We start from the raw sequence: 25,805 nt of genomic DNA on the forward strand, positions 1-25,805 counted from the left end.
CAACCTTACTCTCACTCAGCCCAGGTGGGCAAAGGGCTGTGGTGTGGAGCTTCCATCTGTTGACCTGGCACCTATGGCCAAAGTGGGGAGCGCTATGAGACCCGTTTGGGTCTTGAGAGCATTCCTGGTACAGTCCATGGTGACTACAATAAAATCTCATATCCTTTGGGTATATACCCAGTAGTGGGATTGCTGGGTCCAATGGTTTTTCTTATTCTAACTCTTTGAGGATTTGCACACTGTCTTCCACAATGGTTGAACTAATTTACATTCCTGCCAATAGTGTAAAAGGGTTCCAGTTTCTCCACAGCCTCACCAGCATCTGTTGTTTCCAGACATTTTAAAAACTGCCATTCTGACTGGCGTGAGACGGTATCTCATTGTAGTTTTGATTTGCATTTCTCTAATGATCAGTGATGCTGAGCTTTTTTTTTCATATGTTTATTGGCCGCATAAATGTCTTTTTTTGAGAAGTGTCTGTTCATGTCCTTTGCCCACTTTTCTATGGGGCTGTTTGTTTCTGGGAAATATGTTTAAGTTCCTTGTAGATTCTAGATATTGGACCTTTCTCAGATGGATAGATTGCAACAATTTTCACCCATTCTGCTGGTTGTCTGTTCACTCTGATGATAGTTTCTTTTGCTGTGCGGAAGCTCTTTAGTTTAATTAGATCCCATGACACATGCATGTGTACGTTCATTGCAGCACTATTCACAGGAACAAGACATGGACTCAACCCAAGTACACATCAGTGAAACACTGAGTAAAGAAAATGTGGTACATAGACACCATGGTATACGATGCAGCCATAATAAAGAAGGAGATTATGTCTTTTGCAGGGACACGGATGGAGCTTGGAAGCCATTATCCTCTGCAAACAAATACAGGAACAGAAAATCAAACACCACAAATTCTCACTTATAAGTAGGAGCTGAACAAAGAGAACACATGGACACAGGGAGGGGAACAACATCACTGGGGCCTGTCCCTGGGGCTTGGGGAGGGAGAGCATCAGGATAAATAGCTAATGCATGCTGGGCTTAATACCTAGGTGATGGGTTGATAGATGCAGCCACCCCCATGGTGCACGTTTCCCTACATAACAAAACTGAACATCCTGCACATGCATTCCAGAACTTAAAATAAAATACAAAATAAATGAATAAATTTGTTATTAAATCTTTATTTTCTTAGGGAAAAAAAGCTCATATCCTGGTAGCAATTGGCTTATGAATTGAATCTTGAAATCAGGGGAAGAGATATGGCTCCAGAAAATGGATATGCTCTTCTGGGCAGAGAAAATTATAGATGATAATTTTCCCTATAGCCCCTCTGAAAACCTCATTATCAGTGTATTTTAGACCATGAAGATTAGCAAGAACACATCATTTTATCCAAATAGCCAAAGTCATATTTTCTTTCACTTGAAAAATCAGATTGGCAGTTAGCTTAAAGAGAATCATCTTTTAAGATCATACTCTGAAGATTTAGGAAAAGGTGTTACTCTCTTTAGTCTTTTTGAAATTAGGCAGAAGCAACGCAATCCTTAAAAGCAAAATCTTACATTTGCCCTATGCATTATGCATCCATAAAGAAAGTAAAGGTCAGGTGCAGGGACTCACACCTGTGGTCCCTGCACTTTGGGAGTCCAAGGAAGGTTGATCTCTGGAGGCCAGGAGTTCTAGGTCGACTTGGACAACCTAGCCAAATTCCATCTCTATAAAAAAATTAAAAATTAAAAACTGGTGGGACATGGTGGCACATGACTATAGTCCCAGCACATTGGGAGGCTGAAGTGGGAGGATCGCTTGAAGCCAGAAGCTAATGATTGCACCAGTGCACTCCAGCCTAGCCAACAAGCAAGACCCCATTTCTAAAAAATTAAAAATAAAAATGAGAAAGGAAATAGCAATTTTATTATGAACCAGGCTTATCACACACACAGTAAGAGTGATAATGTCTCTTGCCTTTTCAGTTATAGCATTGTGAAGTATATTTTGAGAATGGGTTAGTACTGGAGATTTTTTTTTTCCTCCAAGTGAGTTTCCCTCACACTCCTCTAATCTATACAGAAACTCATCTCAAATTCTAACTTTAACAATACAATTAATTTCTGTTGAGAAAGAGAGTGATAACTTAAAAAAAAATTCTCAGCCTTATGTAACAAAAAATGCATCTATAGATGTGTTACAATCTTCATCATATTAGATCTGCATTCTTGTTGCCCTTGCCTTCCCACATGGGAATTCTTCACGGAAATTGGTCTAGATTTGTCTTTCCCAGAACATTTCTTTTACGTCTCCCCTGGCCTATGTGAGACTTCCATTTGTTTTTGTACTGATGCTGATGTGCTTCAGATCTCCAGGAGCTGGGGTTCAGCTGGCTCTTCTTTTCCTTGGTGGCCAGATCCCTCCTCTTGGTGTCAACGGTTGGAATTGCCATGACTTTGACTTTGGGAATCCAAAGATCTCAGGGGAGACTTTTCTTTTCCATACTCCAGAGCAGCTGAGCTCTGGGTCTGATTTTGCTGCGAAATTGTTTCATGGAAGGTTTTCTTTTTCATCTCTTATTTTACCTGGAAATAGTCAGTTACCTAGCATTTCTCTGTTTCGGACCTAATTGGCTTCTTTTTCGGACTCTATGTGAATAAAATCTGATTCTCCAATTAATCAATGTCCATATAAGACAGAAAGTGAGGGCTGATGTGACTCATCGGATGCCCATGGCTTCCAGACATTCAAACCTACCTTTGCGGTTGATAACGCTTCTGAGTATCTTGTTACCAAATGGAATTACTCTAGGATATTCGAGCAGTCCCCTTTGAGTAATACTTTGGTAGTCTCAGTTCAGTTAGTTCTTTTTGCACAAAGATAAAAATTTGTCCATTGCTAGCCCTCATTTGATAATGTACAAAAAAAAAAAAAAAGAAGAAGTAAACCTTCACTGTCCTATACTAATTTGCAGAATTGGACTTTTTGAAGGATATTTATAAATTGATTTTGGGCCTGATTTGGTATAATTTCAAGGAAATGAATGGAAATGCTGAGATTATTTTGTAGAACAATTAGAGGAATACATTAATATTTGAGTATCATTTTAATTATACATATTAGACTGCCACTCATTCAAAGAGAAATTGTTAGAACCATTTTCTCACACATGTGAACTTGAAGATGAAGCATATTTGACAGAATCGTGTCCCAAAGCAAAGCATATGAATGTCGTATTAATTGAAAAAATAGTGGAAATAGTTTTAATGGATCGATGTTACTTTCTCAAATTTCCTATAATACTGTTCATTTGAAATATAGTTAAGGGTCGATGGAAAAATGTAGTCAGTATGGCTGTCTCCTTGAAAATTCACATGTAAATTTCCACTGTAAGCAAAGCTACTCAGCAAAACAAAACAAAACGAAACAAAACTTCATCAACAGAACCTCTCCTTTCCAGTAAATAAATTCAAGGAGGACATATCATCTGAAAATTGGCACATTTCTCACAAATTACATAAGGGAACTGTGGGGCTATATCATAATTTTTAGGTGTTTTTCTTTAATAGATGAGGTTGGTATGGGTGTCTGGGAGATTTACCAATACAAAGTGGTTTCACTGGAAGGATGTCCTCATTTGTTTTATTTTCTCTTCTTAAGCTATATCGTGTGGACACCCAGGGGTCCCTGCCAATGCTGTCCTCACTGGGGAGCTGTTCACATATGGTGCCGTTGTGCATTACTCATGCCGAGGGAGCCAGAGTCTTATAGGCAACAGCACTAGGGTGTGCCAGGAAGACAGTCGCTGGAGCGGATCACTGCCCCACTGCACAGGTGAGGGGCCCACAGGGGATTCATACAGTTGCAAATGTCAAATAACTTCTCAAACAATGACTTCAAATAATGATGACATAATTATTTGAAATGCCCTATAATTATGCACCTATTTGAAATTATCATTCCATTTCTAGCCAAACACACCGCTGCTATAGATATTGCCTTCATCTTCGCCATTATCGTTAGACACCATCACTTTACACATTCTCCTCCAGGGGTCCGGGAGTGACTGGATCACATTTGCGAGGAGGCTATTGCCTGCCATGGCTCCAGGTGTCCCTGCTTGTTCTTTATTCTTTTTTATGTGTTTAATTTTCCCCACCGCTATTATAATTAACCACATTGATCCTGTTTGAAAAAAAATATTTTTCTCAAGAATGTTTCTTAAACAATTTAAATTCAATGAACCAGCAACTCTAGAACACAATCATGAAGAATTAAACCTCTCATTTGACTTTTTTTTTTTTTTAACATTCCCAGTTTACCTAAAGCACTGTTTTCCTTTTGCTATCTCTACCTACTTTTTCAGTGAACACTTGATGCATTTACCATTCCCAGCATCTTCCTCCTTCCAGAGGAAATGCTATTTATTCTCACAGCCGTATTTGAATAGGCTATTGTGAATTTAGTAACACAGGAGCAACATCCCAAATTCTTTCATTCTGGGGCTGTCACAAAGAAATTATTTCTAACATGATTGCCAGAATGTTGTGTCACTGTAACTCACGTTAAACACAAATTTCAACCACTTTTCATTATCTTTAAATATTAACAACTCTGCTTGAAACACGTCTAAAACAATTGTGGATGGCCATATATGTTTATTTTCAATAGGAAATAATCCTGGATTCTGTGGTGATCCAGGGACCCCAGCACATGGGTCACGACTTGGGGATGAATTTAAGACAAAGAGTCTTCTCCGCTTCTCCTGTGAAATGGGGCACCAGCTGAGGGGCTCTGCTGAGCGCACGTGTTTGCTCAATGGGTCATGGTCAGGACTGCAGCCGGTATGCGAGGGTGAGTAACCACCAGCCTTGAGGTCCACCTTGAAAGTTAAAACCACACAACTTGTTCTAAAATGCCTGGAAAAATTCTAGAAAAATTCTAGAGATTCATATTATTTGTACAATAAAATCTTTTCCCCCAAAAATTTGTGAAAGCATCATTAAAAATCATGACTGGGTGCATGGAAGGATTCCTAGTGTCCACAGGTCCCATCGCACAGATCCTTATTGTTTGGAAGTTCACAACACAAAAGCTTCTCGTCTTCTCCCAGTGATAATCTGTATGTGCTGTTGCCAGCATTTGTCGATCCTGGCAGTGAGTGAGTGGGGTTCCCCAGTGATGAGTAGGATCAATGCAAATCACTGATGGGAATTTCTGCAGGCTGGAAGCAGGCTTCATTCACATGTCATTTTCAGTCCATTGGTGGCCCATGTTTGGAGCACTGTATTTCACAGGGATCTGGAATTATATTCTGTGAAATATTTTGGAGTGAGTCTATTTGATTCTAATGTTTGAGAGGCATAGCAGAAAGTGGTGGTATGCTCCAGCAATGACAGTAAGAATTGCCACAGACACAGCACTGTGTATCAGAAATGTAGCCTCGAGGAAAGGTGAACTGAGAGGGCATGGTAACCATGTATTCAGTGTTCAAAACCTTATTTAGAACTCAGACAGATAGAACTGTAAATGTTAGGAATTCTTTACAAGGAAATTTCTCAATAGAATTTTGAGTTTAAAAAGGTTACGCAAATTAATTCACTATGTATTTTTGTACGTATGAAAAAATTTCCATATAATTTGACCAACTTGAACAACGTCACAGACACACTATCATTACAAGAAATTTAAGTCAAATTTCCTTAATCTTCATTGTACTTTACTGTATTATACATTCTATATAGATAAATAGAAATAATATATGTATATGATCTATCTATATAACCCATGTAACATTAATTTAATATATAAAATAATACCATATATGTATTATTTGTGTTCACATATATGCATATATGTGAACATTTGTGTATATATTTGCATATTTCTAGGTTATACTTGCACATTCATACTGTATTTACTCTCAAAGACTATTTTCAGCTATATATATGCATATAATATAGGCATACACATATGTGCACAGAAACACAGTAATTCAAGATAATTTTTTACTCTGAGTTGCCTCTTGACAATCAAAGTAGTGTAAATCTTAAGACTAGGCCCTAAAAATATTGTCTTCGGTCAAATATCACTACTTTGTAGTGAGAAATGGTTACCTGCAGCCATGAATCGTAGGATCATACTTTTGTTATTTATTGAAGTATGACACTATGAACTGATAGAAATTTTTAATCAAATGCAAATTTTTTAGTTCTCTCTCATCTTGTAGAGATTACAGTATTAAAATCTGCATGAGAGCAATGTTTTCTCACCAAAATCAGAGTGTTTTCTACTCTATCATACAGTACCTTAGGTACGGATTCATGTAGGATAAACCATTACCACCAATATTTTAACAAGGAGATGTTCTATGCTTCCTGATATGAAGACACGAAAAAGGGACATTATCATTTCTATGATATTGCCACTGAAATGCATAACTGAATCTAATGCTGAAGCAGCAGCAATAAACACCCCGAAACCCTAGGGGCATGCAACAAATCAGCTTGTCTGTGCTCATGAAGAAATGTCAAGTTCAGAAAAGACATAGTCTGAGTGATTCTTTCAGATTTAAGAGACCTGATACATGCAATGTGTGGTCTTGGATTAGGTCCTGCAATGAGCAAAAGAGAGTTATGAAAGGCATTACTAAGATAATAGAATCTGACCCTGAGATGATCTGGGTGGTGAACTAACACAGGACACTAAGGCAACTATTAAAAATGTGTTCAAGAGCTTAAAGTAAATTAGATCATGGATGTGTATGAGACAACATTACATCAGAGTTAAATTTCATGCTTTTAATAATTTTATTGTGGTTATATAAGAAAATGTCTGTTAATAGGCAACACATACTGAAATATTTAACTGTAAAGAGTCATCATGTCTGAAACTTATACTCAAATACTTCAGAATATACATATTTAGAGAGAAAGAGAAAAAGTGTGAGCAAAATGTAAATAGTTGGTGAATCTGACTAAAGGGTGTATAAGGGTTGCCTATATTACTATTGCAAAATTTATGTAATCCTGTAATTATAAAAGTGTGGTTTTACAAAAAATGTTGCCAATAAATTAAAACAATTTCCATATTAAAATTTCAACATTTCTCATAAGTCACATTTAACAATAGCTTAATGTATCTGTAGCATTTATCATTCAGGACTTTTGAAAAGCAGCATCGTTCATGAGTTGAGACATTTGGACTCTAGATGTGACTCCAGGTAGAGTTCACAAAGTCTTGGTTCTGTGTCTTAATTCTCCTTTGTTTAAAAACAGAGAGGCTTAGAGATCAATCATCAGAAGTATTTTATTTAAAATTTAAGGTAGTTACAAATAGGCCTGCATGTCCATAAATAAGTTCTGGAATAATAATTCAGACTTATAGATAGAATCTGATGCTGATAAAAAGCAGGACAATACTTCTGTTTTCAAGAATACGAAATGCAATAATTGAGCCTAAACCCTGGTTTGCAGCCTGAACTTGATGTATGTTGAGCAGAGACTCTGACACTCCCAGAAAGCTGAATACAAAATATTCTATAAAAGAGAGCCATTCACTGAGACTGCACATTTTATATCATGTTTACCTCCAGGATTTCAGTTTTGAAAACTTAAAAGATGAACAAAATTATAACAGTTGAGAGTGAACAATGTCTTTCCTTGGAAATCTCACAGTTTGGGCTATGAAGGCATATTGTGAGTCCTATTCTATTGAAGTACACGTAAATTGATTTATTTGAATAACAGAACTTGAGTGCATTTCACTTCCCAATGTACCTAAATCCGACTATGCAAAGTATTTTTTTAAATAGCATTTTGGTTTTCTAGAGTTTGAAATGTAAAGTTTTCCATGAAAAAAATTAAAAACTTAGACCTTAAAAGATGCGTATACAGATTTAAAAAGTTACAAAAATGTTGTAATGTTGAAAATAGTTATCAAATATGCCATGACCCTCAAAATTGACTACTTCCAAAACTGCATTATATGATACAGACATCATGGGAAGTTGATTAAGCCAACTGCAATAGATGTTACACCAATAAAACAGCAAATTACATATAAAAATCGTAAAATCAGTAAGTGAACACACACACACACAGAGTCCCCAGCAAAAATTTGAAATACTTTTTGGAGAATCTGTAGGTTTTTATTCTGTTTCTTATTTGTTATCATAGGTACAATCACTGAAGCGTGAGTTACTGTCAATGAAAAAGGATGTTACCAGTGGTTGCATTTCCAGGAAGTGTAGCTTCTATGACTAGCTATGACTTGACTAGCCCTAGTTAAGATTATTTCAAAGCCAATGAGATTATCTCCTCTAAATCTTCTGTCAAAAAATTAGATTCTGATGGTAAATTGAATACCTTGTCAAAAGGAGGAGGAAATTATAATTCTAAATTAAAAGTCATGTAAAATTCCTCAACTCAAAGAATTTATATTGCAGATATATTTCCTTCACATTAAATCATAGTTGCTTTTGTTAGCAATCTAGCCCTTTAATCATAGGCTCAAACTTAACATTTCAAATGGATCTATCTCATGAAGTTGCATTATATAACTAAAATATACGGTTTCAATTGCATCAGGGAACTCTTATTTCTCTTTCCAATGAAATTATGATAAAGCTGCATTTTACTCAAGAAGAAAGTGATGATGTTGAAAATAACAAAAGCATAAGCTACAAGCCACCTCATTGCTAACACTAACACATCACATCTCATATTAGACATTTTACATATAGCATGGGTAATTTTGTTACAGGTGGGAATAAGTATTTTTGTAATACTCATTTTATAGTTAAAGGCACTACATCTAAGGAATTTGAATTGATTGCTCAGGTTTATTTAGCTTGCATGAGCAAATAGTCACATCTATTTAACTCAATTTAACAGCAATTTTTCTTAGGTAGCGTCTAAAATGAACAGCACTAATATTTGTAAACAATAAAATATATTTAAAATAAGTATAATGTTATTGTAAACTGAGTTAAAGAAAAATATGTTTTAGCTGAAGAAGTCACATTAACCAAACGTACTTTAGCATATTTCAAAAGAAAATAAACTCAGGAAAGAGACAATATGACAAAGTTTAAACTTAGAGGTTAATTTATTTTTCCTCTTCTAATTTATTTTTCTTTTTTTCTCTAAATTTAACCTGTTGTTTTGCTTTAGTGTCAGTCCTCTCTTATAATTTTACATCATTGCATTAAAATAAAAGCAGAGATGTTGACATTGCCTTCTAGTCATTTTTGTAGTTATAAACATGAGTAAAAGTGGTTTTTGTCAGCCAAAAAAAGAGAAAACTAATCATGGATTGTACTTTACACTGCACAGTATCTGAGGGGACTTTCTTAATAATAAGATAGCATTATGATGGTACTCATTTATTAACACTATTAGCTAACATTTTAGTTTGCTTACAAACTGAATTGAATATTTTTCGTCAATTATTTGATTCATTTGACTATTAGTTCTACATAGGTGGCTTTTGAAGATTTACACATACAATTGAATAGCAGATATAATTAGAACACAAGATGACAATAACATCACTGTCTTCTTTTGGTTTGTTAAACTGTGCCTTGCACCAAAAGCAATTCCTTTCTGTGACGGGCTTTCCGTTAGTACATCTACACAGTACCTGTTGCACAGTATGTGATGAATAAATGTTTGTTGAATGAATAGCTGTCTTGGATAGTCCAACCCTTAATTATTGAAATATAAAATTTTAATATATATTATAGTCATCACAAAACTTTCAAGTTTTAGAGAACCTTAAATATCATCTGCTTCTGGATTGGTAAATATATCCCAACTCATAGGCCAACCAGGAAACTGCTAATAGATCTGTGTTAGAAAGGATCGGAAGTTAAAGCTGAGCCATCAGAGAAGAGGACTGTGATTGAGTACTTACATCAGCCATCAGCATGGGTGCAGGAAGCACTAGCATGTGCACTCTGTAGTACTTCTTCAAAAAACACCCAGTTCAACCTGAGCACAAGGACATTTTTTCTATGTAATGAGGAAGGTAATCCCCTCCACTCCCAGTACAGTGACTTTTATATGCTGCGCAAATTTTGCTGGATGTTTTCCTCAATGTTTTGAAGAAGAATGTATGTTTGTTCTCCAGGCCAGATTTGAAATTGGATCAATCAAATGTGCAGAATTATTTTTAAATATTTTGATCATTCTCAGAGGCAGTCTCATAATAGATATTCTTCTTATTGAAACCAGCCAAGGGCCACATCCTTTGTTTACCTGCCTATTGTATATTACTGTGAAAGTGCCAAGGAGAAAATATAGCAATCTTTCTGGTAAAGAGGTTGAAGTAAAATGCAAAAAAAAAAAAATCGTAGATTGAAATATTCACCCTGAATCGTACCCAGCAGCAAACTTTGTTTACTGACTAAAGAGCATAAAACGTAGACACAGAGAATACGTAGACCTGTTGCACTCACCATCATTAATTGATGTCTTACTGCCTCTATGTGGCATTAAGAGCCTTTTGAGAGAAATACAAAGTTCAGTCATGTCAAAGCCAATGAACACAGCTGCCATTAGATCTGGCAATATTAAGGACACGGTTTTACAGAGCAGTTCAAGTGCAGTCATTCTTATTTCTGAGGGTTGCTTTATTTTCTAAAATGAATTCTCCTAGAGATGTAAAATGTGACCTGAACTGCCTAGATTTTCAAGAACACAGTGATTGCCTAAAGGAAGATGCTTCTGTGTTGCTAATATCATAGGTATTCTTTTGAAAAAAATCACAATTCTGTCATGGTATTAAGAGCATCCAATCCTCAAATAGCAAGGCTGTTGAAAACATCGCATCCCCAAACAGCAAGGTCTTGTACTTTTGGTGCTTTAACTCGTGTTTTAATTTGTTTGGAAGTAATTCACTTTAGAAAAGATACATCGAAAGGTTATTTTATATCTGTAGCTAATCAATAAAATAACATGAGTCATAATGAGGCATATATTAAGGAACTCCCATAGGATTATGAGCTTTGTTTTTGTAATAAATGCATGGCCTACTGCATTGATAACCACTGCTCTCCTGTGTTTGCCATTTTTATCCCGGGTCACTAACTGTGTGTGGTGTTGTTGTTCTTGTCTGCTTGACAGCTGTGTCCTGTGGCAACCCTGGCACTCCCACCAACGGAATGATTGTCAGCAGCGATGGCATTCTGTTCTCCAGCTCGGTCATCTATGCCTGCTGGGAAGGCTACAAGACCTCTGGGCTAATGACAAGGCACTGCACAGCCAATGGGACCTGGACAGGCACTGCTCCCGACTGCACAAGTTAGTAACTGGACAATAGGGTAGAATCAGACATTACTATGAATATGAAGTTCACTCCATCGGGTAAAAAAACTGACTTTAAGGTGTTATACTGATTTTTTTCTTAACTCATAGAGGGAAAAAAAGGAAAACTATGTGTGTGATATTGTGACTCTATTTCTTAGCTACTTTAAGATTTTTATCCACTTTCTTATTTGTATGGCTGAAGCTACTTTAAAGGGCCAGTTGGGTCGGACATTGTCAAATTGAAGCCAAAAAATGTCAAGACGTTCTCTGTCCATAGACCATTGACTCTGTAGAGAAAGAAGAAATGTTTTTGGTTCTCTGACTGCAGGCTTCCTGTTGTGCTTCTGATTACACACCAGGCCTAATTAGGGGCTAGTCAAGGGGTGGCAGCCTGCATCTGCACAGCCAGCTGCCAACAGGATAGAAATGAGTGATTCTTAAAATACAGGTGTCCCTCCTGACAGCGAGTCAGTGAAATGTCAGAGGGTAGTATTGCTTTATTAATTCACTGCTTAACCACACTGAATAACAGCTCAGAGAGAGTATCTTGAGTAGAAACAATGACTAATTCATTTCATGATAAATGAATTTCTCTGATTCTTTCCTGTTATCTGCTTGTCAGTTATAAGTTGTGGGCATCCAGGCACACTGGCAAACGGCATCCAGTTTGGGACCGACTTCACCTTCAACAAGACTGTGAGCTACCAATGCAGCCCTGGCTACCTCATGGAACCAGTCACGTCAGCCACTATTCGCTGTACCAAAGATGGCACGTGGAATCAGAGCAAACCTGTCTGCAAAGGTTGGTGTCATGACTCTGGGTTTTACAGATATGTGTAGAAGTCTTCAGTGAATTATGCTTTGTTTAATTTTGCAAGCATTTATGTAGCCCTTCTAGGGGCTAGGAATTCTTGAAAACCAATTTGCAACTATTAAATCACTTTATTTTTAGAATACTTCCGTCTCAGTTTTACAGATGGAAAAACTAACTCACAGAGAGGTAGAGGAACAGGCTTAGGATCACACACCAGGAACTGGAGATGTCAGGGTTACGTGATGGTCACGCCACCCCTGGAGTCTGTCTGAACCCCAACACTTTGTGGTTCTGGGTAAACCTGTGACCCTGGCTGTGTTTGGTGTCATGGCAGATATAACGGTGAATCTAATTGTGGCAATTTAGAGGCAGGTTGGAGAGACAAGCTAATCACCTGGTAATGGGAGAGTACTGGCAGAGCGTGTTAGCACCGTGAAGTTTCGTGGGGTTTGGTTGCTGAGACTGAAGATGACACTTACTGACAAGGCAGGAAGAGGTCTACGACTCGTGTGATTGGACCCTCTGGGCGAATCAGGGCGGGCTCAAGCCCATCAAGGCGGCTTCAGCTAAGCAGAGTGAGTGGACTGGGCTCTTTCAGTGACCAGGAAGTGGGGCTGAGAGCAAGCTGTACAAGGGCCAGGGATTTGCATGGTGATGGTTTATTTACCAGAAGCAAAGAAGAACTATCCAGGCTTTCTTATCAGCTGTTGCAGAAGAAGGACAAGAAGAAGAGGTGAAGAGCGGGGCTCCAAAGTTGCCAGTGGCCAAACATAAGAAGGTGGCATTCTCCTCTTTATCAGACTAGAAACAAATAAAATTCTGAGAGAGGGAGAGCTAGGATACTCAGAGCTTAATGGAGAAGGTGTTATCTCCAGTGGGGTCTGCCAGACAGATGGTTTTGTGTCGACAGCATGATGTGAGGCTTAATTGTGACCTGGATGCTTCAAAAACACTGCTTTCCCTCTCCTCCGATGTGGGTATGTCCTTGGACCATCCTGCTTTCTTCTCCCAGGAGAGTCGAAGGACCTCTTTGCATTCTCTTCTTTCTATCGTAACTCTTAGTACTATATCTGCTATACAACAGACACTAGGTCGTTTAATGAAATGCACTAAGTTGTGTTGTCCGTGTTCAGGTCAAACGGTCATGATGGAAATTGCTAATAAAATAGACTTTGTGCATGATTTTGTGAATTTTTATCCTCTTTGTAGTACCCAGTGTGTTTATAACAACACCATGACCAGCAAGGCCCTACCAGCTGGGACCTCTTTCTCTCTCTGCCCCTCCTTGAAACATGTCTCCTCCCATTTCCGCCTTCCCCCCAACCCCCGGGGACCCATGTAGTTCAGGTATCTTCCAACTGGGGCCTCCCCCTGGACATTCCCTTGGGCCAGAGTATGCATTTCCCCTGCCCTCACTGTGCGGGTTCGGGAAGGATTTGTTGAACAAGTGAATGGATCAGTAGAAGATGGAGTGGTGAGAGAATGACCCATTTCCAACGTCTGAGTTGCTCGTGTGATTTGAGTGTGTTGGCCTATCTTTCCAACATGAGAAGGCATGAGGCTGAACACACAAAATGCAGGCAGGCAGGCAATTATTCTCTTGTACTGCCTCCTGTTACCTACAGGGTCACATGGCAACTTCCATTAATTTCAAAAATTAGGGACGCTTTTGTACCTCCAGAGAAGAAGGATTTTCAACAAAGGGTTTTGAATTTTTGCCCCTGCAGTATGCATTTTGGTCTGATTTCCAGAGTGAAGGTAGAACTGTGGGACGTCACCCACGGGGAAATCCTCCCTAGAAACCAGGTTCTTGTTTTCAGTCCCATAAAGTAGACATCAGTCTCCAGGGCTGTGATGAAACACTTGCAAGTGGCATTTCACAGGATCTGCTTTAATCACACAAGCATTTCTTAAAAAAAAAAAAAAAAATTTCAGCAAATAGATGGACAGACTGTGTCTTTTGGAAAGTATGTACCGTCTTTAAATAAGAAATACAGATGGCCAGGAAAATTCTTACCATCTGTGCCTATAAATTTGTGTCATCTGACCAACTCCTCATTTGAATTGTCCTTGGTAACCACCATAAAAAGACAAAAATTATACAAGAATGTTTCTTCCTTGCTTGGCCTTGTACATGCTGAGAATGTCATGTTCAGCCCTGTTTTATTTTACAGTGTTATATATATGTTTCGACATGACTTTGCTTTTATATACTTGATCTATATTAATGAAGAAATATTCTAAAAAGTTTTATTGTTTTGATATACTAACTCCCTTGGAAATTCCTTTATTTTATTGTATTTTTAAAAAACCTATGGAGATATCATTTGTAATTCAGGTAAAATTAAAATGTGAATCGTTTGAACATCACAGCTGCAGTGGCAGCCCCGGAATGTTGATCTTGTTTGTTCTTTGGGCACAGCCGTGTTGTGTCCTCAGCCGCCACCTGTGCAGAATGGAACAGTGGAGGGAACGGATTTCCACTGGGGCTCCAGCATAAGTTACAGCTGCGTGAACGGCTACCAGCTCTCTCACTCTGCCATCCTCTCCTGCGAAGGTCGCGGGGTGTGGAAAGGAGAGGTCCCCCAGTGCCTGCGTAAGTTCCACAGCAGAACTTGTTCCACTCATTACAGGGCTGCAACAGTGCCAGATCATCCGGGCACACCTTAGGTTACACCTTTAGGACCTTCCTGGTGGGGAGTAATAGCCCTACAACATACAAAAACTCGAACCTGAGCAGCTGTGTTGCCCCAGAGCAGATTCTCTTTTTTGAGACAGATCCTCAGTCTGTTGCTCAGGATAGAGTGCAGTGGTTCAGTCATAGCTCACTGCAGCCTCATTCTCTTGGGCTCAAGCCATCCTCCCAGCTCAGCCTACCAAATACCTGGGACTGCAGGCATATGCCACCATGCCCAGCCAATTTTTGTATTTTTTGTAGACATGGGGTTTTACCATATTGCCCAGGCTGGTCTCGAACTCCCGAACTCAAGCGATCCACCTGTCTCCACCTCCCAAAATGAGATTACGGGCATGAGCCACCATGACCAGCCTCCTTTTAGTCTTTTCCTTGTTTAATAGTTAAAGCTACAGATTTAACCGAAACTAGTTATCGAGCTCAGTTGGTGAAGCTGATCCAGGAACATTGAAGGCCGACTTCTTCCTGGTTGTTTTCCATAGCTGTGTTCTGCGGAGACCCTGGCACCCCCGCAGAAGGGCGACTTAGTGGGAAAAGTTTCACCTTTAAGTCTGAAGTCTTCTTCCAGTGCAAATCTCCGTTTATACTGGTGGGATCTTCAAGAAGAATCTGCCAAGCTGACGGCACGTGGAGCGGCATACAACCCACCTGCATTGGTAACAATTATAACACAGCCCTGGTGATATTCGGGGTTATTCGGGCATGAGGACATTTCATTCCAAAACTGGGTCATTTGTGATTGCATAGATAGTGCTCCCACAGATAGTTTTCTGTGCAAGGTAATATTCTTTGGGCTAAAGAAGACTGAGCACTAACCAGCTAAACCAATAGGCGGCCTCCCTTAAGCCATGCAACTAAGCTTGGTGTTTAAGTCAGAAGTCTGCTAAAAAATAAAGTAGCTGCTAGACTTTGTTCTCTGACCTTCATAGCTGTCCCTTCTCCTGTCTACCTCAACTGCCAATTTCATTGTTTAGGGAAAAGATGCAGTTAGGAACACTCTCTAAAGCAGCCCTCATCAGAGAGACAGCCTTGCTATTTTTTTATTGCTGCAGAGTTGAGTTTCATTGTTGAGTTAATTTTTTTCATTGAGACTGAATAAGCAGAATAGGCTGTTCTAAAAACTTTTAGTAAAAAAGTAGTAATTAGTCTTGATTATTTTCTTAAAAATTGAATGATATCTACCTAATAAATATAGTATTAATGAAATATTGTCATTGAAGCATTTTTTCTAATTACAGGAATATTTGCTGTCATTTGATTTAAACTATTGCTATATAGTAGCTATCTCTACACTAAAAATATTTTTCTTTCCCCTACTAGGTTAGTTGCCCTAGATAACAAGTTTTAAGAAGTTACTTATTTTGTTTTTCTACTAGCAACTGTAGAACCACCGATAAAAGAGCTCAAGTGCCATTGGGTTGCCCCATCCTACATTTTTTGAAAATGTCACTCTTGGTTTTTCATATGCTTCAATTTTAAAGCATTAAATATATTTTTCATTTTGAGATCTTGAGGAAAATTATTTAAAGAAATTCAGAATAATGTAATGAGTAGCCAAATGAGATGGCCATTAATTGAATCCTAATAAACCAAAAGATAGTGATAGATCATTATTGAGGATGGCATATTATTGACCAAACAAATATGTTTCTATAGGAAAAGGCCAGACAATGGGGAAAATGTACTTATTCTTATCTAAAAAGAACATACCGTGCTACTTAAAGTCTAAAAATTAACATCTGAAGATGTCTTGAAGAGAAGATAAAAGTAGCAATTTAATTTTTCACTTTCCTGAAAAACATTTTGCACATTTCTCAAAACAAAACTTTCTATATTTCTTGAGACCTTTCAGTAAAAACTGTTAGAGTTCCCATAATAACCATATCTGGTGCCCTGTTTTCTTTTTAAATCACAAATTTCAGGACCTGCCCATAACACCTGCCCAGACCCTGGCACGCCACACTTCGGAATACAGAACAGCTCCAGAGGCTATGAGGTAGGCCGTCATGAATTTTCTATGTTTTCTTTCTGGAGATGTAAAATATATTTGATACTTAAGCATATTTAAATGCTTTTACATATCGTACCTTATTCATGTTATATTTATCTGAATAAAATTCATTCAAAGGGGATTTCTACATGTGTTTATAACTATAAAAATGAGTATATGTATCTTGCTTACTAGATAATAATGGAATGATGCACGATTTCAAATAGAAATTAACATATCAGTTGCTATGTTAATTTCTATTTGAAATCGTGCATCATTTTCTTATTTGTCTGCTAAACTCACATGGCAATTCTCAAATTGGGGTAACTTGTCACTGATTAGCTACCCACAAAAGGCCCCATTTAGGGACTGGATATAGTGGCCAAATAATATTAAATTCTAGAGACAAAAGCAGGAGAAAATGTATATAAGCCCTTTAGTCTAAGCTTACTTGTGAAATTAGTTCTCCATATGATCTTTAAAGTTCTATGAATTATTAGCATTCTAAATAATACTTCAGCACATTCACTTGACTTCTAATAAAATGAACGTTAACACTTCAGCGAATATTGGAGAAATACCTAAAAGTGGAAGGTAATGAAGCTTGAAATAAAATATTTTAACCATCTTAAATACTCCCATAACTTCACTGCTCTCTGGTTGTATGCCTTTGAAAACAAAAGTTAAATATATATTCTATCTTCAAGTTAGGGATCTCATCAATTAAGAATAAAAAGTCTTCCTCAGCCACTTTCCCCATCTCTCATGAGCATGAAAACATTTCCATTTTACTGGTTCTGATGCGCAGTGGGCATTTCCTCGTAGCTCTCTTGCATCCCACAGAGGAAATCTTTACAGGGACCCAATATGCTAACTCCAGCACATTTTCTATTATGTCTCAAATATTGCCTTAAACTTCAATACTTCATGTATTTAAATATTTAATACCAAATTGTCAAGAAATATTGGAAAATAGTATATGTGGGTGTCGCTCTCACTGATTCACTATGAAAAATAAGATTTTTATCACCGTTGCTTTGAGCAATTCTTAACTTGCCTATGTACAACTTACAGTAATTACAAGTTGGTGATGATTATATTTAGCGACATAGTTCTATAACCTATCATACAAAACTAATAGGTTTGGATAAATCCTTCACCCTCTTTATAGCAAATTAGCTACACTAACATGAATAATAGATTTTACCCAACAGTAAGATTTACTGATAAAGAGCCCAGACACCATCTTTTAAAGAGACGGTTGAGACCATGAGATGCAGCTCTCCCCAAATGTTTTTTTTTTCTTCCTTTATTAGGAACGTTTTAGTTTTAAATGTAATCGATGAGATTGTTGTCTGTTTTCTTTAGCACCATATGCTGAAACATTACTTGCACAAAGTGAGCCATTTCAGTTTGAAATGTCCCTGTGCTATCCTATGTTCATCATGCAGCTTAAATGACTAGCTCCCATTCTCCAGCCAGGCATGTCCCCTAAACCCACAGCTCCAGGGTTCGTGTATGATAATTAAGTTAGCGTGGCTTGGTATATTCCACTAAAAGAAATTTTATTGAGAAGGAGACTGTATTTTCTTTCTGCCAGTAAATGATAGAGGCTGTCCATGATCTTCCTGACAATGTCAGCATGTTGACCAGGACATCTGACTGGAATTGCTGTCATGCTTGCATGGAGTGTTGATGGACAGCCTTCCTGATAGAAAGGAAAGGGACTGGGAGCAGCAGCTTGAGCCTGTAATCCCAGCACTTTGGGAGGCCCAGGCAGGAGGATCACTTGAAGTCAAAAGTTTGAGACCAGCCTGGGCAACATAGCAAGACCCTATCTCTACAAAGAATACAAAAAATCAGCTGGGCATGGTAAAATGCACCTGTAGTCACAGCTACTCAGAAGGCTGAGACGGGAGCATGACTTGAGCCCTGGAGGTCCAGGATGCAGTGAGCTGTGATTGCACCACTGTGCTCTGTACCCTGGGCAACAGAGAGAGGCCCTGACTCTAAAGTTTAAATCCATCCATCAATCAAGAGTAAATGTGTCAACCCTTTCCTATCATTGAATTTAGATTAGCTATTGATTTAAAATTCAGATACATTTGCACTTTTCTTAATAAATTCCTGCTTCCATTTTATCAGGTGCTAGAAGCAGCATTTTTTCTCCTGAAATCCTTCCTCACTATTCAGTGTACCAGCTATTTCTTTGTGTTTTACTTATAGTTATTCTTCCCAGAATCCCAACAAGGGAGGTATGAGTTTACTCCTTCGAGAAGGCAGACACAGGGAATTAAATAACTGGTTAAAATTTCCAGAGTGAGAAACAAGAGGGATATTCAGCTCTTCAGACTCTAAGTTGGTACACTTATGTGCCTTCATAAGTCAAGCTTTAAGGAAATGATTTGGTCCCAAGCCAGGCTGTCATGATTGCAAACCGGTCTTCCCTGGGGGTTGCTTTTCTCTCCCTTTGTATGTGGGACATGCTGGCCTCATGCTGCAGATACACAGAACCGTGGACAATCTTCGGTGCCCTTCAGTGTATGACCATAGCTCATTCTCTAAAAAAGGTATTTACAGATCACAGGAAGATGCCCCTCAAGGCCCTTCTGGTTAAGTTAGGAACATACTTAGGTAAATAAATATGGAGGCAGTTCCAGGACCTTGTAGTAAGTGGTGCAGATAACATCTGATGTTCGGGAAATGCATTTGAGCAGCATGTGATCTGTTCTTGGAAGATCAGAGAAGCATCTGCAGAGGATGTGAAATTTAAGCAAAGTACAGAGAATTAAGTGAGGGGGTAGCTTTGTGAAGCCCTGGTGAGGAAGATGCCTCAGACATTCAGATAACACTAACTAGTTTGCATAGTTTGAAACATTAGAAAAACAGGTGAGTTTTGGTGGACTCTGTATGAGCAGGAATTGACCAGTCCCCTGGGAGTGTTAACAAAATAATAAATACCAATTGTTTAAAATGTGAGTGGCAAGAATAAAATGAAAAAGTAAATAATAATTATTACAAACAAAAAAGAGAGAACTCTAAAATTAAAAGGTATAACTTCTTTACCCAAACAGCCTTCTAAATTTTCAGTTTGCAAAGATCTTACATTATTCGTTGAGCAATCTACATTGTGTATAAGACTTTAACATGCAGTTAAAATGTACATGTTGATTTAGACAATAATGTGACATTACATTGAAAAATTGCTGCTCTCCTTTTACCCCAAATTGTGCTTTCAAGTATCACTATTTTACATTGTCCATGTTCCCTTGGCCTCTGAAGCTGGTATTGGATTTCCTCTCTAGGTTGGAAGCACAGTTTTTTTCAGATGCAGAAAAGGCTACCATATTCAGGGTTCCACGACTCGCACCTGCCTTGCAAATTTAACATGGAGTGGGATACAGACTGAATGTATACGTAAGTGTGATTTCTTCCACCACAATCAGCAGTAATCTATTTACTGTGAATGTCTGAGAAGTGATTACCACTAAGGGAAATAATGAGAAATTATTTTTAATTTCGTAATCCTAAGCTTTGGATGTCCTCAAAGTTTGGTTCCCTAGAACTGGCAGCATAAACATTGCCTGGACACTAGGCTGTGAAGTCAGTTCTCAAGCCCCACCCTTGACCTTGAATCGGAGACTCTGGAGGGATCCAGGGAGGAGAGAGGGGGATGGTTTAGTTTAACAAGCACTCCAGGAGATTCCAAGGCACAGTAAAGTCTGAGAAACTGCTTGAAACCGAAGATAAGTGAATAATATTATTAACAGTCTTAGAAAACTTGTTCGTGTGTGCTAGTATTCTTCTAGGATATTTGCATTGAATTACTAAAGAGAGGGTGAACTGAATAAAATATTATTCTTACTATAATATGAAGTATATAGAAATTGATCATTCAAATACTTACGGATCACAGTTTACTTTGTGACTTAATCATGAGAATTAGAAAATATATATGGATGATTATTACGTGAATTATTGATTTCGCTCCCTCTGAATTAAGTGAAATAGTGTCTTATCCTTACTATATTAAATATAAAAACATTTGGAGACTGTTATAAAATATCTTAATAGTATATGAGGTATGATTTTTGGTTGGTTAAAACTATCGTCTCTGCTCTAAATCACTACTCAAATTTTATGTTGATAGTATATGTACATATACGTATATGCATACACTCACATATATACATGTGTTTCTGTATATAATGGGGCTTGATAATATCAGGTATTTGTTATGGTTACTAATTAGTGAAATAGTGACAATGCTTAAAACAACTGCATGCACAAATTTAAAACTGTAAACTTGTTAGTAATATGCCAATCCTTTACTTCAGGCATAATACAAACTTTATAAAGAATAGAGTGATTTGAGATATAGAATATACATTACAATCTCATTTATTCCTAAATCATATTTTAAATAAAATATGAATCTATAATATTTCAGTTGTTTCTAAATACACATCAGATTTTTACCAAAATAAATTATTAAATTGAATAATAAATGTGCTAGTTTTCACTAGAAAAAAATTAAGGCATATATCTAAGTATGCAATAGACTGTTTAATTTTAAAGACTGGGCTTGCTTTTAATGATCTTTAACATATTTATTTTAGCAGTATAGCAGAAGAGTTTTTTATTTTGAAGCTGTGATCTCTACTTTAAATCTTTGCACATAATTACCTATCTATAAATATATGTAGAATGGGTATAGTGGCTCATTCCTTGTAATCTCGGCACTTTGAGAGGTCAAACAGGAGAAAAGCTTGAGGTCAGGAGTTCTAGCACAGCTTAGGCAATATAGCAAGACATCATCTCTACCAAAAAATTACATATATATGTATATACATGTATATATACACATACACACTGACTGCATAACAACTTCCAAACTATTTTGGTCTATTTGTTTCTTTAGACACATGTGCTAACTTTACGATAAACAAGTCTCCATGTTTCCTGATGTCGTTTCAGCTCATGCCTGCAGACAGCCCGAAACCCCAGCACACGCGGATGTGAGGGCCATCGATCTTCCTACTTTTGGCTACACCTTAGTGTACACCTGCCACCCAGGATTTTTCCTCGCAGGTGGATCTGAGCACAGAACATGTAAAGCAGATATGAAATGGACAGGAAAGTCTCCTGTGTGTAAAAGTAAGTCATTGATCAAGGAGTGGCATACTTTTCTAAAGAGCAAGGGGAAGGATCGGCTGCACATCAGGCTAGCTTCCATGTGTGAGACCCTTAAGTCAGAGCATGAGGGCTGCAGCATTGTCACCGGCCTCAGTCGTGCCTCATGTGTGTGAGCTGTGTCTGTGAATGTGCGTATCCTACGTGTTTATGCAATGGTGGCAGAGCTGAGTGGATATATAGTATAATTAGTATGCAATGAGTACATCATAGAATGATTGTATTATTTTAAGCCAAAAGAAAAAAGTTATTTGGCTAAAGAGAAGCATTCTGAGTTAAAATGAAAACAATACTCTATATTTTCAGAAAAAAAACAGGAGTTCTTAGAGATGAAAATGAATAAATATCACCAAGTATCCTGGAATATATAGATAAAACTGTATTATTTTTAATATCACATGCTGTTTGTGGTAAAACGCAAGTTTATGTGTTCCTGACAGTGATTCTACTTTTTAAAAATGCAAAGGCAATTCACCTGGAAATGATCCATTAATTACAAATTTGTGTGTTTCCAAGTGAGAGTCATCAGCCTGGGTCAGATTTGATAATAGCTACACTTTCATTCAGGTTCCCTGTCCCCCTCATATGTAATTTATAAATCCATGGAGTATAAACAGCATAAACCAAAAACGATGGAGTGTGATAAAGTCACTGATCTTAGGTTTTATTTCCTGGGGCCTATTATAGTTCTCATATTCGGGATTTTAAAGAGACTTTTGTTTCCCTTGCCCTTCCCTGTTAGAAAGAGAAGAAGAAAAACTTTTTAAATGGTAACTTGTGGTTTGGTACAAAACATGAAAGCTAAGAAAATATGAATTAAATCTAACTTGATAGAACAAAATGAACATTCTGCAATGAAAATAATTTTGTATTTTTCAATAGTAATTTATAAATTGATTGATTGGGTGGGGTGTTGGACAATCAAGAGGGACTCTAACATCATGTTTATGTGGGGTATTACCTTTTAGTATGTGGCAGGATATTCCAAATAGGATATGAGAAAAGTCGTAGAAGCCACCCTCCTTTGCAAGGCTCTCTGTTGTAGCATTTTAAATGGAAATATAAGGAGATAGATTTATATTGATTTTTCACCCTTAAATTCCACTTTCCCACAAATACCAAGAATATTCTGCTGTAAAGACATGGGTTCAAAATGTATATGTATAAGGTGTTCATATAAAAATCTGGAGAAAGGAAAATTGCTTCAATTTGACATTTTTTCAGACTTACTCAAAAATAAATGTTTTTTTAAAAATGATAATTTGTCTTTTTACTTGTAGGTAAAGGAGTGAGAGAAGTTAATGAAACAGTTACTAAAACTCCAGGTTTGTATACCAGAACAGTTATAGATTTCGATCAAATAATTTGTTCTCTACTCTGCACAGTGAAACAATTTTCACCCTCTAAATTTCTGAATCCATTAGTCCACGACAAAGTTAATGTTTCAGTAATTTAAACACTAAGGCTACATGGAATTCTGTTTATTTCACAACAATAATTTGTTAATGAAATAACATGACTTTACTTAAAAAGAAAACCTTTGGTGTTATTACACACAGTTTCACTGAAACCTGCCTTTGGCATTTGGTAGGGAGAAATGAAAGCGTTGATCACGCCATGTGGTATAATGGAGAGCCTTATAAAGAGGGTTGCAATTTTTTTCTCCAAATGAGGAAGCTCATATTAATGAGGCTTTTCTACAGTGTAAGTTGTTCATTTGAACAGTTCAAAATGTGGAGCCCAATTTTTTCCCAAGTATCTCCATTCATTCAGGCATCCTTTGCCTTCTAAAATGTTAATGATAGTTTTTTGTTGTATGCGGTGCCTTGCTAAATGCATTATGTAGCAAATCACAAAGATGGAGTTCTATTTTCCGTGGAAAGTTTTCATTATACAAATTCATCTGGCATATTGTATCTGTGTTTTAAATTTAAATTCTAAAAATAGCAAAATTTGTCCCAAATTATATTAGGTTGGGTATTTTGTTGTTGTTGTTTTATTAGAAGCAGAAAAAACCTTTGTAAATATATAAGATCACTTGACTAGTACTTTCTTTATTCAGGTTTTAACATTGTATTTTTGGACATAAGCTCTATTTTAGAATCAAACATGGAAAGAGTATTTGTAATGCTATTGTCAGGATGCTGTGTTACACATTTAATTCTTAACACAAGGCAAAAGGTGCCAATACGACTAAAGAGATTTCTCCAATCTGCATAATGAAGAATATAAAACACTTTTTAAATCTTTCTAGACTATTTTATTTAAATATTACCTACAAATCACATACAGAAGTCAATGCTCTTTAACCAGGCAACAATTTCTTCAGTGGAAGAAAACACAATCTCGTTTTGTTATTGTTGTTGTGTGCGTGTTTTGTTTTTTCTTTGCTTATTTTGTGTTTAAGATATTGAAATATCTAGACACTCCTTTTGGAGGTACAAACATTATCATCAATATTCCTTCTCTTATGCTCTTGGAAGGGAAGTGCTAATTGAATGTGATTCGTCAGCAAGGTGGTACATTCTAGTACAGCTCAGCTATGTGGTTCTGTCATTATACAGCAGGCTGCCAGCAACAAGTGATGTTATAAAGACCCAGAACGATGACTTCTGCCACATGACTGGTGGTCATAATTTAATACACAGAAGCCAAAGACATTGGTTGTATCTTACCCTACCCAGCCAGGCCTGGTCCATTCCTGTGAAACCTCAACAAGATTAACTTAAGTGAATGCTTGAACAAATGTATTCATATCTTCAGAAAAGCATATAAATTCTAACTAGAGAAAACAATCTTTACATACTTTAAAGACTATTAATTTTGTTAATGGAAAATAAAGTCATTTTGGGAGTTGCTGATTAAAATGGGGCCTCAGTTGTGCTGCCAATGGCTAAGTCGATGTGTCTAAAATCAATTACTTATAAGTAAATGTGTTAGATACTTGTGTGGATATATCAGTTTTTAACTTATTATCACTATTATTATGAGGAAGTGGGATGTACTCTAGGCCAAAGGAAGCTATTACCTTCTGTTCTTCTTTAACCCTTCTCTTGCTAGGCTGAGTATCATAGGTTTAGCCTGACTAGGAAAACAAGAAAATGGGCATTTGGGCTGGAAAGAGAAGCACGGGTGCAGGCACAATACACTTTTGTCCTCATTATTTGCCACTATACATGGACTTTCTAAAAAACAGTTTAGGAGGACATGAATCTTCATTTCCCCCAGCAACTCAAGTGACGGATTTTGACCAATTATGCCTATCATGCATCTTATCTAATTAAATAATCCATGCACATCATAAGGCAAAAAAAGAGAAACATTGGAATCATCATGTAGATTTATATATTACAGTTCATGTTAATGTGGGAAAATGGCAGGATTTTATATACATTTTTAAACAAACACATGAAAAATAAGTTTATATTTTTTCTTAAGCTGTGAGAACAAGAGGAAATACCTCAATAATCTTTGAAAGTTTTTCTGTCGATGAACTCTATGCTTTAAAAAGATTTTGTGCCTTTTATTACTGAATTTAAAAGGCATATATAAAGAAATATTTGAAATTATTGAACCCATCTTTTATTACTAATGGAATATTTTACACAAAGAGATTAAAGAAGAGCAGGAGAGTGTGAATGGAAAGATTGATTCTAATTACAAAATAAAGATCTCAGAAATGAAAGGCCTTTGTCTTCATAAGTCAGCTTGGTGCTGGGATATCCGGTACTTGGTACTGGGATACGCAACCTTTTTCAGGGCAGCACATTTCTGTCATATGATATATATCAGTTCTTCTGAGCCTTCCAAGTCT

The 25,805-nt window shown here is 37.1% G+C and overlaps 1 protein-coding gene across 3 annotated transcripts in view; it reads left to right on the forward strand.

The window, feature by feature from the left end:
- CSMD1 (CUB and Sushi multiple domains 1) overlaps positions 1 to 25,805 on the forward strand; it is a 2,098,967-nt gene that overhangs the window by 2,058,037 nt on the left and 15,125 nt on the right. For 2 of the 3 annotated variants that reach the window (XM_003940706.3, XM_074384179.1), the window contains 10 exons: positions 3,651 to 3,824; positions 4,662 to 4,844; positions 11,117 to 11,293; positions 11,922 to 12,101; positions 14,536 to 14,709; positions 15,291 to 15,464; positions 16,731 to 16,804; positions 20,104 to 20,215; positions 21,776 to 21,955; positions 23,272 to 23,316. In XM_003940706.3, coding sequence (XP_003940755.2) covers positions 3,651 to 3,824; positions 4,662 to 4,844; positions 11,117 to 11,293; positions 11,922 to 12,101; positions 14,536 to 14,709; positions 15,291 to 15,464; positions 16,731 to 16,804; positions 20,104 to 20,215; positions 21,776 to 21,955; positions 23,272 to 23,316 — 1,473 coding nt within the window. The remainder of the gene's footprint in view (positions 1 to 3,650; positions 3,825 to 4,661; positions 4,845 to 11,116; positions 11,294 to 11,921; positions 12,102 to 14,535; positions 14,710 to 15,290; positions 15,465 to 16,730; positions 16,805 to 20,103; positions 20,216 to 21,775; positions 21,956 to 23,271; positions 23,317 to 25,805) is intronic. The other variant, XM_074384178.1, reaches the window with a different exon arrangement.

This window comes from Saimiri boliviensis, chromosome 13 (genome assembly GCF_048565385.1).
Source record: "Saimiri boliviensis isolate mSaiBol1 chromosome 13, mSaiBol1.pri, whole genome shotgun sequence".
Taxonomy (NCBI): Eukaryota; Metazoa; Chordata; class Mammalia; order Primates; family Cebidae; genus Saimiri; species Saimiri boliviensis.